Below are 18,003 nucleotides of genomic sequence, written 5' to 3'. Positions count from 1 at the left end.
AGCTCATACCTCTCCAGCACATCACCAACCATCTACAACCTATCCTGGAAAATGATCTCTCACTCTCACAGACGTTGGGAGGCAGGCCAGTCCTCGCTTACAGAGAGATCCCCAATCTGAAGCAAATACTCACCAGCAACTACACACCACAGAAACACTAACCCAGGAACCAATCCCTGTAACAAACCCTGTTGCTTAATCTGTCCCCGTATCTACTCTAACACCACCATCAGAGGACCCAACCACATCAGCCACACCATCAGCGGCTCATTCACCTGCATATCTAATGTGATATATGCCATCACGTGCCAGCAATGCCTCTCTGCCATGTACATTGGCCAAGCCGGACTGTCTCTATGTAAAAAAATAAATGGACACAAATCAGACATCAGGCATGGTAACATACAAAAGCCAGTAAGAGAATACTTCAATCTCCCTGGACATTCAACAACAGATTTAAAAGTAGCGATCCTTCAACAAAAAAAACTTCAAAAACAGACTTCAAAGAGAGACTGCAGAGCTACAATTCATTTGCAAACTTAACACCATTAATTTGGGCTTGAATAGGAACTGGGAGTGGCTGGCTCACTAGAAAAGTAGTTTTCCCTCTCTTGGTATTGACACCTCCTCATCAATTATTGGGAGTGGACCACATCCACCCTGACTGAATTGGCCTTGTCAACACTCATTCTCCACTTGTAAGTTAACTCCCTTCTCATCATGTGCCAGTATATTTATGCCTGTACCTGTAATTTTCACTCCATGCATCTGAAGAAGTGCGGTTTTTTACCCATGAAAGCTTATGCCCAAATAAATCTGTTAGTCCTTAAAGTTCCACCAGACTCCTCATTCTTTTAGAAAAGCATCCAATCTTGATTTTAAAATGGTCACTGATGGAGAATCCACCAGGAGCCTTGGTAAATTGTTCCAGTGGTTAATTATTCTCACTATTAAAATTTTACACCTTATTTCCATTCTGAATTTGTCTAGCTTCAACTTCCAGCCATTGAACCATGTTATACTTTTCTCTCCTAGACTGAGGAGCCTATTATTAAATATTTGTTCTCCATATAGGCATTTATAGACTTATCCAGTCATCCCCTAATCTACTCTTTGTTAAACTAAAGAGACTGAGCTCCCAGAATCTATCACTATAAGGCAAGTTCTCTCATCCTTTAATCATTCTTGTGGCTCTTCTCTGAGCCCTCTCCAATTTATCCACAGCCTTCCTGAATTGTGGGCACCAGAACTGGAGAGTGTATTCCAGTAGCTGTTACACCAGTGCCAAATATAGAGGTAAAATAACCACTACTCCTACTCGAGAGTCCCGTCTATGCATCGCAAGATCACATTAGCTTTTTTGGCCACTTAGCACTCATGTTCAACTGATTATCCACCATGACCCACAAGTATATTTTTTTAAGAGTATCTGCTTCCCAAGATAGAGTCCCTAATTCTGTAAGTATGGCCTACATTCTTTGTTCCTACATGTATACATTTAGCTGTATTAAAACACTCATTGTACCAAGTGATCCACAGTAGATCAGTGAATTGTTCTCTTCCTTATTTACCACTCCAATTTTTGTGTTTTTTCTTCCAGGTCATGGATATAAATGTTAAATAGCCTGGGGCCAAGAACCTAACCCAGAGGGATCTCACTAGATGCAGACCTGCTCAATGACAATTCCCCATTTACAGTTCTAATTTTGGGACCAATCCATCATTTTTAATCCATTTAATGTATGCCATGTTAATTTTATATCATTCTTGGTTTTTAATCAAAAAGTCATGCAGTACCAACTCAAATTCCTTACAGAATCATAGGACTGGAAGGGATCTCAAGAGGTCATCTAGTCCAATCCCCTGCACTCATGGCAGGACTAAGTATTATCTAGACCTAGTCTAGATAATAGAAGTCTATGTATACTACATCAACACAATTACCTATATCAACCAAACTTGTCATCTCAAAAAAAATACATCAAGTTAGACAGGATCTATTTTCCATAAACCCATGTGGATTAGCATTAAATACATTACCCTGCCTTAGTTATTTATTAATCAAGTACCATAACATACACTCTTTTACCTTGCCCAGGATTGATATCGGGCTGACAGGCCTATAATGATCCAGGTCATTGTGTTTATCCTTTTAAAAATTAGCATAACATTAGCTTTCTTCCTGTCTTTGGAAGTTCCCTAGTGCTCCAAGATTTATTGAAAATCATCAATAATGTTCCAGCAAGCTCCTCAAGCAGCTCTTCTAAAACTCTTGGATGCAAGTGATCTGGATCTGCTGTTTAAAAATGTCTAACTTATATAGCTTCTGTTTAACATCCTCCAGAGATGCTAGTAGAATGGAAAGAGTACTATCACCATACAATGAGACAGTATCACCTATTTTTCCCCCAAATACAGAACAGAAATATTTATTGGACACTTCTGCCTTTCTTGCATTATAACTGATAATTCTACCATTTTGATCTAGTAATAGATCAATACCATTGCCAGGATTCTTTGTTCTGAATATAAAATATATAATATAATATTTAAAAACCTCCTTTTTGTTGTGCTTAAGTCTGCTGGCCATATATTTCTCTGTGTCCCCTTTGGCTTCCCTTATTTTTCTACAATTCTTAACTTCTGATTTATATTCATTACTATCTATTTCCCTTTTCTTCCATTTGTTATTGGCAGAGGTGGGACTAGCAGCCAGAATGAAATCTGGGCCCCATTAAAGTCAGTGGGAGTTTTTGCCATTGGCTTCAGTCATTTAGCTTACCCATGAAACCACACTGCTGGAGCATAGTGTATTCATCTTTCCAGTTGATCTACGAGTGATCCAGCCTGAGAAAGTCAGTCATTTCTAAGGACTCCTTTTTTGAGAACCTCTTCATTCAATTAAGGGCCATAGAACCATTGAAATGCTGGGATGGAAGGGACCTCAAGAAGTCATCAAATCCAGCCCAATGTGCTTAGGCAGAACTAAGTAAACTTAACCCATCCCTGACAGGAGCGTTTGTCTAACCTGTTCTTATAAACCTCCAGTGGTGGGGATTCCTCAACCTCTCTGGGAAGCCTATTACAGAGCTTAACTATCATTACAGTTAGAAAGTTTTTTCCTAATATCTAACCTAAATTTCCCTTGTTGCAAATTAAGCCAATTACTTCTTGTCCTACATTCAGTGGACATGGAGAACAATTGATTGCAGTCATCTTTATAATAGCCCTCAACATATTTGAAGACTTATCAGGTTCCCCCCTTCAGGTTTTTTTCCCCCTCAAGATAAACATGTCCAGTTTTTTAAACCTTTCCTCATAGGTCAGGTTGAAGTGCGGCACCCAGAATTGGATACAATACTCCAGCTGAAGCCTTACTCGTGCTGAGAAAAGCAGGACAATTACCTCCCGCATCTTAGGTATGACACTCCTGTTAATACACCACAACATAATAAGAAGTCTTTTTTTTTTTCGCAACTGCATCACAGTGTTGATTCTCATTCAGTTTCTGATCCGCTATAATCCCCAGATCTTTTTCATCAATACCACCACCTTTTATTGGTGCTTATTCAGAACCATGTCTGTTCACACAACAGTTTTCAAAACAAAAAAACAGGGCCAGGTGCATTGGATTCATTTTTCAGTGTTCACCCAGCTCCTTATTTAGTATTCATGGAGTGCTGAAAGTGTAGACAGCTCTTTACAAAGAACATGACGGACAGGGCCCCTGCCCTGAGAAGCATACAATCCAACCAGCAAATGAACAGATCTATACCAAATTTGGGAACATATTTTGCTAAGATGTTTAAAAAAAAATCACAATGAACAAAATGATAGAAAGAAGATTTTAAAGGGTTTTTCTACACAGCCCTGCAATTCAGAATTGCAGCACACACTGCTGTGGTATATATCCCAGTGGAAACTGAAAGGTACCTAGTTCACATTAACTTAGTCCCAGAGGACTACATTAATACAATTAGGTACCCTTTCATTTACACACATTGCATCCACACGGGAGAGTTATAGTGCAGCACACCAATTCACACCTCCACAATCTGAGTCCAAACTGCAGAGCCACGTAGCCTTAGCCTAAATGTAAATAAAACAGAAAACTAGAACTCAGGTACTTAGTATTCACAGCAGCCCTATCCACATTTAAAATAGCAAAGAGCTAAAATTAGCCCCAGGAAAACAGAGACAGAAATAAATGAACTGAGTCACCAAAAACACAAGTGTCAATAGCATTTGACAACCTGCAGAAACGCAAAATCTAGATTAAAAGAGAACTGTGTATAAATGATGCCTGGGTATAGAAGAGAATTCAGCGTGTAACAAGTTGACCGTCAAGTTGATAGAAAGCGGTTAAGGGCTAGATTCTCGCTTGAGGGAAGTCAACACATCTATGTTGCTGAGTTCCATTCACCTAAACATGGGCGTCCCACGGCTCCGGCATTTGGGGAAGCTGGAGCAGCACTGGCAGGGCCACAGGGGAAGAGCGGCAGCAGGGCCTCAGGGCGCAGTGCAGACAGGCCACAGCCCAGGTGTCTGCGCTCTCAAAGGGGGGCGGCTCTGAGGCCGCTGGTGAGGTTTAGCCTCCCCTAGCCTATTATACCCGCTGCCCATCAACCTATACCAACTTAGAGCAGTTAAGGATCTGGCGCTTTAAATCTAAAATGCTGGCTCCCAGAAGAGCATCGTGCCAAACTGCAGGTGACTATTAAAAAGACAGAAGGGAAAAAAATAAACCTGCTCCCTCGTGGCAACAAGGAAGCATTCAACTTTTGTCCTTTTGGTTTCTTTCTGTTCCTTTCATGCCTTCCTTCATCTTCACAGGGTCGTTTCTGTCCTCATACCACCTTTGGGATTGCTCACCACTGAGTATCCAATAAAAACATAGCTGAGCCATTAAATCTATCCCCAGTTAACCCAAAGTCTTTAATAAAAGAAATTCTCCACAAGGGATAAATACAGTGTCTCATTTTCTGATTCTCAGCAGTCTCCTGTCACTCTACACTTATTAAAACCGTTGCTAATATACTGCTCCCGGTTAGCAACTAAAATAGTTCAGTTATTCCTATTAATTCACCAATAAAACATGGTCTCGTGGTGCAATAAAAAGGGTTTTGTCACTTGTTTTACTGATCTGACCAAAAAGTTTTCCAAGTTTCCCTCTGCATATTATCATTAAATATTTTATATTGTGGGTGGGTATAAATGTGATTTAAAAATAAGCATCTGATCATGTTACAGAAGTTACCAGAATGCCCCCAGAAATTTCATAATGATTGATGGTACAGCTTTTTAAAGTGAAAGCCTGCCTGATATGAAAGAAAAACAGACAGAAAGAAAGAGCAACTCGTAACAGTCCATTCAGAGAAGCAAACAGCTCTGCAGCAGGAGAAATGGCCTTGGTCTAAGGTTTATATGTCAAGAGACACAGAACCCAAATAATACTGTATTAAAGACACATATAGCGACAAGAAGTTTGAAGGTCCTTGTCAAGGTTCCTTCCCCACTCTGAATTCTAGGATACACATGTGGGGACCTGCATGAAAGACCCCCTAAGCTTATTCTTACCAGCTTAGATTAAACACTGCCACCACCAAAGTGTTACACAAAGAACAGGGGAAATGCCCACCTGGAAATGGCTCCCTCCCAAAATATCCCCCCAAACACTACACCCCCTTTCCTGGGGAAGACTTGATAAAAATCTTCACCAATTTGCATAGGTGAACAGACCCAAACCCTTGGATCTTAAGAACAATGAAAAGCAATCAGGTTCTTAAAAGAAGAATTTTAATTAAAGTAAAAGAATCACCTCTGTAAAATCAGGATGGTAAATACCTTAAAGGGTAATCAGATTCAAAACATAGAGAATCCCTCTAGGCCAAACCTTAAGTTACAAAAAGATACAAAAACAGGAATATACATTCCATTCAGCACAACTTATTTTGTCAGCCATTTAAACAAAACAGAATCTAACGCATATCTAGCTAGATTACTTATTGACTTTTTACAGAAGTTCTGACTTGCATTCCTGCTCTGGTCCCAGCAAAAGCATCATACAGACAGAGAGGACCCTTTGTTTTTCCCCCCCTCCAGCTTTGAAAGCATCTTGTCTCCTCATCGGTCATTTTTTGGTCAGGTGCCAGCGACATTATCTTAGCTTCTTAACCCTTTACAGGTGAAAGGGTTTTTCCTCTGGCCAGGAGGGATTTATAAGTGTTTACCCTTCCCTTTATATTTATGACAGTCCTGCACTTCTTTACTATTAGACACAGATGTAACCACAGTGCACTAAAGATAAATAATAAAATCAGGCTTTTAGGCAGAATCTCTGGTATTTTGTCCCTCTTGAGGGGAAAAAGTACCCTCTTTCCCAACAAAATTGTCAGGACCTCCAAACATCTGGAGTCAGCCAGCCCATGTGGGTCCCAATTTATATCACATCACTTCTGGTTCTATAATGTACTTTCAAAATCTAGCCCTGCTGGAAAGCGTGGCTCATCATTTTATTTATTACATAGGTCACTTCATTCATTACAGTAACTGAGCCACTGCATCCATTTATCAGTAAACAGCAAAGTAACACTATACCACAGATTATAATAGAAAGTAAAGATCCTATCCAATCGAAACTGTGGGAGCATTTGCAAGCAGAAAGAATGTAATGACTAAATTTGAATTTGGACACCAGGGCTCAGTTCTCTCCCACAGGCTACAAATAATTCTCTTTGGAGCTAGAAGTAGTTATTTATATCCAGCAGCAGAGAGATCCAGCCCTATGCAAAGATATGCAAAAACGCCATGCAACCTTTAATTGCCACAGGTGTCCTGGGACCTTGATTGTGTGTTCCATTCAAAAGACACCTTCAGGTGCCCAGAGATCCCTAGCACGATGCTCAGGAACAGGTTCAACACTCAGGGTTTGTCTACACTGCAATCAGAGGTATGACTGCAACACAGGTAGACATACCGGAGTCTGCTAGCTTGAACAATAGCAATGCGGCCAGGGCAGTGTGAGTGGCAAAACAAGTTGTTCAAACTCACCTGGTACTATATGTATGTACTCAAGCTGCTATCCTTGCTGCCATGGCTTTAATGCTATTGCTATTCAAGCTAGCTATATCAGATAGATTTACACATGCTGCACCCATAGCTCTGATCTTAGCGTAGATATAGCCTAAGATGCAACAGCATCACTTACTGAATCACCAACACCAATTTTTGCAGCACTTTCTTCACTGCTGCTCATCCCTAGCAATTTGGCCTGATCCTGCTCAGGTTGAGAAACTGGATGCAACTCCATCATAAGGACAAAGTATTCGCAGCAGGCAGCAATGCCCAAAATCTTCACAAAATAGTTTGAATTCCACAGTGTTAGGGATTCTAAGCCAAAAGCCAAAACAATAAAGTGGGGTTTTGAAATCAAGGGAGCTATGCCAACGTACATCAGTTGAGGATCTGGCCCAGAATTTTTAAACAAGTTAATTTTTATTACACACAGGCTCATTAGGTAATAGAAGTGGTAGTGCGTCTAGGCAACACTGTCCTGAACGGAAAGAATTTATCAGACCAGCTACGTGTTGAATAATTTCCTCCGTTGGCTCCTTTTCCCTCGCTGGGAAGAAACCTGTCATTCTGGATCCTAAAGTCACATGAAATCTGCTCCCGATGTGGATCACCGTGCTGTATACATCATCATGAGTTGTTACAGAGTATCACTGTGCTTTGACTTTTCTTTGTGTTTACTCAATATCTGTAGCAGTAAAAATGCTTTGCACGGCAGAGCCATTGAATTAATATGAGCAGATTTATTGTGCATTCTTTATAATATTTCATGTACTCTGGACTCAAAAACTCTAACACAAATATTAGGAAAACAGATTCTGACAGAAAGGTGGTGAGAAGCCCCATAAATATCCTAATGCCCCTGTGCATGAGGAACCCGCTGACCATGTAAAATGGCTGTTTGTGTGGATATTTGTACCTACCCACAGAGGTAATGGCCAGAGTAAGGCATCACTTCTAGAACTACAGCCTGTGGAGACTTGTGGGGGTAAAAAAAGCTGACACTCCGGTTCTATAAAAGAATGACGACAATCCCTAGTTCCACAGCAATGGAACAGCGGTATGAGGCAGTGGTTGGTGGGCATGTGGCTATGGCACATCTTCATATCTCCAGCTTCTGGAGAACATAATAAATAAGGGTGCTATTGGCACACTGGAAAGGGGTGATTTATACCAGGCACAACAGCATTAAAACAAATAAGAATTAGAAGCACAAAAAACATGCCCTTCCCTGCCCTGCCCTCTCTTCCCAAACACACACACAGAAACAAAAAACCAAAACAAATCCCTGCATTTTTGTATGGAGTTAAAAATTCCCTGATATTTATTACAGGATTTGTCATTCCCCTACCCCCCCCCTTTTAAAATGAATTTTCCCATTTTAATTCCCAATCCTTTTTCCCTTTTGACAGCATCATTTCAGAGTGGGAAGCAGAAAACAAAAATAAAATATGTTCCTCTAAACCAGCGTTCATTCTACCCTATCAGTAGATTTTGTTTTAGAGAGGCTATCAGATGTGATTAATTTATCTGCTTAAATACCAACCAGATCTTTTCTCCCAATGACAAGTGGCTGGAGTCCACTATACTAAAATACAGAATGTGAGAGAGAGACCACATTGAGGTTTTTTTCCCCCCTCTTTTGTGGTTTGATTCTAAGTCCATTGAAGTAAATGGAAGGCTTTCCACTGATTTCGATAGACTTTGGCTGAGGTTCTAAGTGAATTAATTTATGCTAAATGAATGCCAAGCTATATATTGACATTGCTTTAACAACTTTGTCCAATAGATGTCACTGCGGATGACACCATCCTGAGCCAGACTTGCTGTAACAATAAAAGGTTACTCCTACTATTGTGAGGGGCCTTGCAGTCATTAGTCTCTGAAATTGCTTTCTGTGGTATAAGAAGAGACACAACAACTGGCTAATTTAATAAAAGTGTTTAGGTTCATTCAGCCAGAGAGGCAAGGATAATAGCAATGGATTCTGAAAAAATTCAGAGTCACTCAAACATCATGGGCTTGAAGTTTTCTTAATGGAATCAGCCATTTTTCAGGTTGAAGTTCATGTCCTCCCCCTCTCCGCAGCCATTCAGAGAGCGTGCAGGCTCCAGAGGCAACGACATTGGCACCAAAAATGCTGAGAGCGAATGCAGCTGAGCTGTTGTATACGATGTATAAAGAAAAGGAGGACTTGTGGCATTTTAGAGACTAACAGATTTATTTGAACATAAACTTTCGTGAGCTACAGCTCACTTCAGGATGTATAGGGCTACCAATCTCTAATTGGTACCTATGAACAGCTGCCATTCCTGATCTCATTGAAATCAATGGAAGTTTTACCAGAGGTCTGAATGGAGACAGGGACATCGTTTGATTCCAGACCGAAAAAGTATCAGGGAAGAGAGAGGCCTGATGGCAGAAAGAATGACATCTCTAAGCAAGCCTGCCAGCTGAGGTCACAAATACATACACACACAAACATGTCCAATTCAAGCCAATTCATTCACAAAACGGTGCAAAATTCAACAATTACTACAACAGAACAGATTGTACCAAAACAATCAATAACATGATGCAATATGATTTGCATCATTCATTCAACACCCTAGTGGAAAGAAAAAAAGATAAATAGTAACAGACCAGATTGTTTATAAAGGTTCCATAATGCTACAGTAAAAAAAAAAAATCCGTTTATAAGAGCAAGTCTGTAATAGCACTCAAGGTTGAACTGACAGGTTACACATTACCTTAAAGGTGAACTGAACTGTTAAAAGCTGTTCAAAGTACAAGTAATTAAAAATAAGTACATCACTTCTGCCCTCACTGACACTACTGTAAATCTGGAGTAACCACAATGACACCTGCTACAGAGTGAGAGAAGAACTTGGCCGTGTACGGTTAGAAAATATTAAAACTAATTTTTTTTAAATCCGTTTTTACCCACTGACCTTTAAACAAGCTGTAGTTATTACTTGCAAATTCATACTTTAAAATGTTTTATAGCTTGTACAATTGATTGTTTTATTTGCATACAATTTTGGTTCAGAATAAAAGATGCCATTTTAACTTTACAGCAAGTCATTGTGCTGATGGCAATAATTGTTTTGCTTACCCTGACAGTGGTACTTTCAGGTTCACACAGCTGCCAAAAGCTTTCCGGTGTCTGCTGCTCTTAGGTCTCTGAGGAAGCCAGAGCTCAGCCTAACCATGGCAAAACAACATTTCCCTGTGATGAGCCATGATGCCAGCTGCTCTAAAGGAATGACCATCAGACATGATATCAGCATGAGTTCTCTCTCAATTCCAGGATCCTATAATGAGGAAAAAAAAAAACAGACTACTTGACTGGATAGTATAGTTGAGAAAGCTCCAATTACAGGATCCCTTTATATTGAAGATTTACACTGCACTATTTGGATTTTAAAAGGAAAAAAGTGATTTTTATCTATCAAAGAATAAAGAAATTAAATAATTTTTATTTAAATTAAATACAGAGTTTAAATAAACCTATTGACATTAAACTTGAAATCAGCTTATGTTAAGGCCTAGACTTACTAAAAACTATTACATTAATTTATATTAAATACAAAAATATTAAACAGTAAAGGTATGTTGCCAAGCTTTAAAGAAAGTAAAACCATAGTCACTGGCTAAGTTTTTGGAACCTTTTTTGTTTTGGAAGATTTTGTTGAAGTGCTAAATCAACGTTTGAAAGCAATAGTTTGTTGTTTTTCTTTGGGGGGGGGGCAGGGTGGTGCAGAAAGAATGTTTTCTTCATTTTGTTTTATTCAACTAGCTCAGTTCAGTGATTATTTAATTCAAAGTTAAGAAGTCAGTGGGAGTTGAAAAAAAGCAGGAAAGCTTGTTTTCTTCTTCAAATCTATGAATAAAAACTCAGTATGAGAAAATGAGATCTACTACTTCTAAAAATCTTGAAGGACATGGTGACGAGAAAAAAAAATCTGTTCAATTCATTAATTAGAGATCATACTTCCTTTGTTAAATAAATCAGTTAGTTTGAAATGCAAAACATGCTTTGATAAACTTCGTTTTTCCTTCTGTACCCAGCATATTTAAGGTAGCTTTATTTAATAAGAAAAAAAAATAAATGTGGTTTTTGTTTTTTTAACTGAATTTCCATCCAAACAGGGCTTGACAAAAAAAAATCAAGCCAAAAAAAAACAAAACCATCATTCACCACTTTCTAACATAACAGAAAATCTAAAAATTAACAATCTGCATAAATGTAAGTTAAGCTATATCATTGCTTAAATGTGTATAGATATATAGTGTATGCTCCCAGCTAGTAAAAAGAAGCACCAAATTTAGTGCAAAGGCTATATTTAGTTGCAAATCAACATGTTTTAATGTTGACCAGCTGACTAGTTACTTAGGAAAAGAACTAAAATGTACAAACGCAAAGTATGATTAAAATCAACTATTTAAAATCAGGATTTCCTGCTTGCTAATTTAAATCATAATTAAAATCATCTACTTAAATCAATACACCCTGCTATAGGGCACAATTCGCATTTACATATATGTGCCAGAGTGGTGTAAAGGGGCCTTAGTGTATACGTTCAGGTCAACAGTGATGTAAACAGGCCAAAAGACTATTAAATGTTTCTAATGCTGGAGGAGTATAACAGCACGGGTTACTTCTGAATATCATTGGTCTTCCAAGAGGCAGCACCTAAGAAAGTGCAGCGGCCGAGCTACTCTGGACCAAAAGATCATTGAGGCGATAGTAGAAGTACAAAGCAGAAAGGCCGACACTCCCTCCCCAATTAAAAAAAACAAACAAACAAAAAAACACAACTGCCATCCTTCTGTGTGTTCGTGTCTTTGCAAGGAAAGCAAGTCTGCAGTCTCAGATGTGCCAGGATCCTCAAGAGCCTTGAAAACTAAAATGTTTGAAGGATGAAACTCTCTAATCAAGAGAATTGGGGCGGGGGGGGGGGGGTCTATTGTACTACCATACAGGGATTAAAGGACCTAGCTCATATTTTCAAATGGATTTTTATTTCTCTCAAGAGCTGGAGCTGCCACTGGTTTGGTGTGCATCGGTAAAGAAATAGTTCCCATCTCTGGAAAAAACTGGATATGAGAGCAAGCAACATCAAGCCGTTCCCCTGTTAATTCAGTGACCAGTAACAGACAAGGGTGTGGGGGGCCGAGGTCAGGAACAAGTACAATTGGCCAGAGATGGAAAATGTAACCTTTGAGAAGTGACAACTGAGGTTATGTGGATAAACGATAATGTGAAAGGTTTGAATTATTCATGTGTGATTCAAGGTAAAATAGTTTAACCTGATAATATCTCACTTGTTGTGGCATCTTGCAGGCCTAAGGAAGTTTAACTCAAGGAACAAGATCTGAACACAGCATGGGTTTCACATGTTAATTTGTTTGGGCGCATTCCAATCAAAGCACAATCTCATGGGCGTTTTAAGAGTACAACACAAGCAATATAAACTTGCTGGCCTCCCTTCAATTCTCCACCCTTCTCCCCCACTTCTTTGAACACGTAAATGTTTTATTTTGCTGTTATTCTTAATTTCAAGCTGCCCTTTTACCTAGAAATTTAGGAACTCCTTATACACAAAGCCAAAACTCACTGTACTACTGGAGATTTGTGGGAATGATCTTAGCCTTATGGAACTATTACAAGAAATTTGGTCTGTTATTGTTGGTATTCTTTCTTCTCCAGGTTGTCGAATGAGTGGTGCAAATCATATTGCACCATGTTTTTATCGTTTTGGTACAATCTGTTGTGTTGGAATAATTACTGAATTTTGTACCCTGTTGTGGATGAATTGGCTTGAACTGACATGTCTGTGTATATATGTATTTGTGACCTCATCTGACAGTTTCCAGGTTGTTTATTTCACCCAGCTCTTTATAAAAACAACCCAAGTAGGTCAGAAAATTAGAATTACATTGTTACAGTTTTCAGAGTAGCAGCCGAATATGTATTCGCAAAAAGAAAAGGAGGACTTGTGGCACCTTAGAGACTAACAAATTTATTTGAGCATAAGCTTTCATGAGCTACAGCTTACTTCATCGTATAACATTCTCTATTGTTGAGTCTGTTAGGATATAGATATTCAGGCCTGTCTGTAAAGGCCTCTACTCTAATTTAGGTGTATTCTTATCACTTAGCTAGTTATAGAGGTATAAAAGAAAGAATCAAAATCACTGTCTGCCGGTGTAAGGGACTTCTCTTACCGTGACAGTCTGAGGCCCTGTTCTTAGGCTAAGGCCTTTGGCAGGCAGCCATAAGCTGGGAAGCAAACAGTCACATCCTCCCATTCCAAACTAGTCACATTGAAATAAGGTGCTATTGGGCTGTTAGGAATACAAACCGGTCCTGATAATGCCTATCCCCTCCAGAGAAAGGGAAGTGCCTAGAAAATGTAAAAGGAAACTTAATTTGACAGCATCCTGTCTGGCAAGAACTCACTTATCAATAGCTGGGATGTGAAATCCTCACTTCTGTATTGTTTTGTCATTATAATTCCCACTTTGCTATTGTTTATTTGCATGGTCTCTGTCTGGTTCTGTGATTGTTTCTGTCAGCTGTATAATTAATTTTGCTGGGTGTAAACTAATTAAGGTGGTGGGATATAATTGGTTAAATAATCATGTTACAATATGTTAGGATTGGTTAGTTAAATTTCAGGAAAATGATTGGTTAAGGTATAGCTAAGCAGAACTCAAGTTTTACTATATAGTCTGCAGTCAATCAGGAAGTGAGGGGGGGAATGAAAACAGGGAATGGGGGTGGGGAATTGGAATCATGTTTTGCTAAGGGGGGAAATGGGAACAGGGAATGGGGGTGGGGAAATTGGCATCATGTTCTGCTAAGGGAGGAATGGGAACAGGGACCCAGGTAAGGCTCTGTGGTGTCAGAGCTGGGAAGGGGGACACTAAGGAAGGAAACCGGAATCATGCTTGCTGGAAGTTCACCCCAATAAACATCAAATTGTTTGCACCTCTGGACTTTGGGGTATTGTTGCTCTCTGTTCATGCGAGGAGGACCAGGGAAGTAAGTGGGTGAAGGAATAAGCCCCCTAACAGAGTCCATTCACAAATTCACTTTCATTTTCAAGTTGTAGAGTAGTAGGTGTGTTAGTCTGTATTCGCAAAAAGAAAAGGAGGACTTGTGGCCCCTTAGAGACTAACCAATTTATTTGAGCATGAGCTTTCGTGAGCTACAGCTCACTTCATCGGATGCATTCACGATGAAGTGAGCTGTAGCTCACGAAAGCTTATGCTCAAATCAATTGGTTAGTCTCTAAGGTGCCACAAGTCCTCCTTTTCTTTTTTCATTTTCAAGTGAACTTGTTTCTTGTGACAGATTTCCAATTCAACAGCCCTTAGGAAAGAAGTCCTTTTTTCACAGAGCATGTACAGTCAGGACAGCAAGTTAATTTATTTTTAACTGCACTATAACAGGTTGATACCAATTCCATTTTCACACATAGCCCTTAAAATGATATAGAAATGACAGCGTATTGACACCAATGTCGGCACAGACGGAGTCAAAAACTTTGCTTCCTGTCACTGGGCTGTAGATAAACCTTGCATGACAAATTTAGCACCATAAATATCCAACAAATGCTGTATATAGACATGTTATTTAAACCGGGCATTCTCATACTTAGAGAGAGAATGCTGCTTCAGATATTGCGCATAACAGGAGTTTTCACTAACCTGTTGTAATAATACCTTGCAGTTTTATGGGTTTTTTTTAATCTATAGCTCTCCCAATTCTTTACAAAGTTGGGTAAGCCGCAGTCTTATTCTGAAGTAAATTTGGCTCATGCAATCTGGTATTTATACAGCAACTATGTATGAGCAATCCCCATAGAAATAAACAACACAAGTATGTAGGGACAAAATTAGAAAGGCCAAGGCACAAAATGAGATCAAACTAGCAAGAGACATAAAGGGTAACAAGAAAACATTCTACAAATACATTAGAGGCAAGAGGAAGACCAAGGACAGGGTAGGCCCGTTACTCAGTGGGGGGTCGGGGTGGGAAATAACAGAAAATGTGGGAATGGCAGAGGTGCTTAATGACTTCTGTGTTTCAGTTTTCACCAAGAAGGTTGGTGGTGATTGGACATCTAATGTAGTGAATGCCAGTGAAAATTAGGTAGGACCAGAAGAGGCTAAAATAGGGAAAGAACAAGTTAAAAATTACTTGAGGGCATCTGATTTGTCCAAGTCACCAGGGCCTGATGAAATGCATCCTAGAAAACTCAAGGAGCTGACTGAGGAGATATCTGAGCCATTAGTGATTATCTTTGAGAAGTCATGGAAGATGGGAGAGATTCCAGAAGACTGGAAAATGGCAAATATAGTACCCATCTATAAAAAAGGGAAATAAGAACAACCCAAGGAATTACAGACCCGTCAGCTTAACTTCTGTACCCAGAAAGATAATGGAGCAAATAATTAAGCAATCAATTTGCAACATCTAGAAGATAATAAAGTGATAATTTACAGTCAGCATGAGTTTGTCAAAAACAAATCATGTCAAACTAATCTGATAGCTTTCGTTTGACAAGGTAACACGCCTTGTGGATCGAGGTGAAGTTGTAGACGTGGTATATCTTGACTTTAATAAAGCTTTTGATGCTGTCTCACATGACCTTCTCATAAACAAACTAGGGAAATGCAACCTAGATGGCGCTACGATAAGGTGGGTGCAAAACTAGTTGGAAAACCATTCCCAGAGAGTAGTTATCAGTGGTTCACAGTCATGCTGGAAGGGCATAACGAGTGGGGTCCCGCAGGGATCAGTTTGGGTCCAGTTCTGTTCAATATCTTCATCAATGATTTAGATAATGGCATATAGAGTACACTTAAAGTTTGCGGATGATACCAAGCTGGGAGGGGGTTGCAAGTGCTTTGGAGGATAGGATTAAAATTCAAAATGATCTGAAGAAATGGTCTGAAATAATTATGATGAAATTCAATAAGTACTCCATTTAGGAAGGAACAATCAATTGCACACATAGAAACTGGGAAATGACTGCCTAGGAAGGAGTACTGCGGAAAGGAATCTGGTGGTCATAGTGAACCACAAGCTAAATATGAGTCAACAGTGTAACGCTGTTGCAAAAAAAGCCAATATCATTCTGGGGTGTATTAGCAGGAGTATTGTAAGCAAGACACGAGAAGTAATTCTTCCATTCTACTCCATACTGATTAGGCCTCAACTGGAGCATTGTGTCCATTCTGGGTACCACATTTCAGGAAGGATGTGGACAAATTGGAGAGAGTCCAGAAAAGAGCAACAAAAATAATCAGAGGTCTAGAAAACATGACCTATGAGGGAAAATTGAAAAACCTGGGTTTGTTTAGTCTGGAAAAGAGAAGGTCGAGAGGGGACAAGATAATCATTTTCAAGTATGTAAAAGGTTGTTACAAGGAGGGGGGAGAAAAATGGTTTTTCTTAACCTCTGAGGTAGGACACAAAGCAATGGGTTTAATTGCAGCAAGGGAGGTTTAGGTAGGACATTAGGAAAAACTTCCTAACTGTCAGGGTCTGTAAACACTGGAATAAATTGCCTAGGGAGGTTGTGGAATCTCCAACATTGGAAATTTTTAGGAGCAGGTTAGACAAACACCTGTCAGGAATGGTCTAGATAATTAGTCCTGCCACGAGTGCAGGGGACTGGACTAGATGACCTCTCGAGGTCCCTTCCAGTTCTATGATTCTATATCACAAGCAAGCACTGAAAACTAGGGACACTTGTCTATGGTTTCTTTTTTCCCCCATTTGAACTTCACATCACCTTAGATACTTTATCACTGTGCTGCATAATGGTGATATGTCTCTCTCTCTCTCTCTCTCTCAAAGAACGGCTGGGTTCATTTAAAGCTTCTAATGCTCTGTAGAAAGTACTGCACTGTGCATCCATGTGGAAGGCCAATTTTCATTAATCAAATATTCAGAAAATTCAGGCTTTTCCTTACAATAAAACTACACAGAAATCAAAGCCTCAGCTAAAAAAGCACAAGTTAAAGCGCTGACATGTGACAACATGTAAACCCCAGGGCTTCACCGCATAACAGACATCTCTGAGCAGCCCTGTGGATGCTCCCTGTCCCACCCCTTGTATTCCAAACGAGGTTACATGTTAAGAGATACCTCCACCTGTCTAATAAATTCTTATTGTCCCTGCCTTTCAAAGACCCCCAAAGTACTTTTACAAACTGGGGACGCATCACTTGGACGGAACAGAGGAGGAGAAGGACCTCAGAGTATCAGTTGATGACAGGATGACTATGAGCTGCCAATGTGATATGGCTGTGAAAAAAGCTAATGCGGTCTTGGGAAGCATCAGGTGAGGTATTTCTAGTAGAGATAAGGAGGTGTTAGTACCGTTATACAAGGCACTGGTGAGACCTCATCTGGAATATTGTGACACGTTCTGGTCTCCCATGTTTAAGAAGGATGAATTCAAACGGGAACAGGTACAGAGAAGGGCTACTAGGATGATCCGAGGAATGGAAAACCTGTCTTATGAAAGGAGACTCAAAGAGCTTGGCTTGTTTAGCCTAACCAAAAGTAGGGGAGATATGATTGCTCTCTATAAATATATCAGAGGGATAAATACCTGGGAGGGAGAGGAATTATTTAAGCTCAGTATCAATCAGTATCAAAAACAAGAAAAAATGGATATAAAACTGGCCATCAGGAAGTTTAGACTTGAAATTAGATGAAGGTTTCTAACCATCAGAGGAGTGAAGTTCTGGAATAGCCTTCCAAGGGGAGCAGTGGAGGCAAAAGACATATCTGGCTTCAAGACTAAGCTTGATAAGTTTATGGAGCGGATGGTATGAAGAGATAGCCTAATTTTGGCAATGAATTGATCTTTGACTATTAACAGTAAATATGCCCAATGGCCTGTG

General features: G+C 39.6%; 1 protein-coding gene across 1 annotated transcript in view; it reads right to left on the bottom strand.

The window, feature by feature from the left end:
- FSTL4 (follistatin like 4) overlaps positions 1–18,003 on the bottom strand; it is an 865,477-nt gene that overhangs the window by 720,648 nt on the left and 126,826 nt on the right. The window contains 2 exon segments of the mRNA XM_048861817.2: positions 10,187–10,210; positions 10,212–10,385. Of these exon segments, the coding sequence (XP_048717774.2) occupies positions 10,187–10,210; positions 10,212–10,385 (198 nt within the window).

The sequence above is a fragment of the Caretta caretta genome, chromosome 8, assembly GCF_965140235.1.
Source record: "Caretta caretta isolate rCarCar2 chromosome 8, rCarCar1.hap1, whole genome shotgun sequence".
NCBI lineage: Eukaryota > Metazoa > Chordata > Testudines > Cheloniidae > Caretta > Caretta caretta.
Note: the sequence above shows the minus strand (reverse complement) of the source record. Positions and strands in the feature narration are given on the sequence as shown.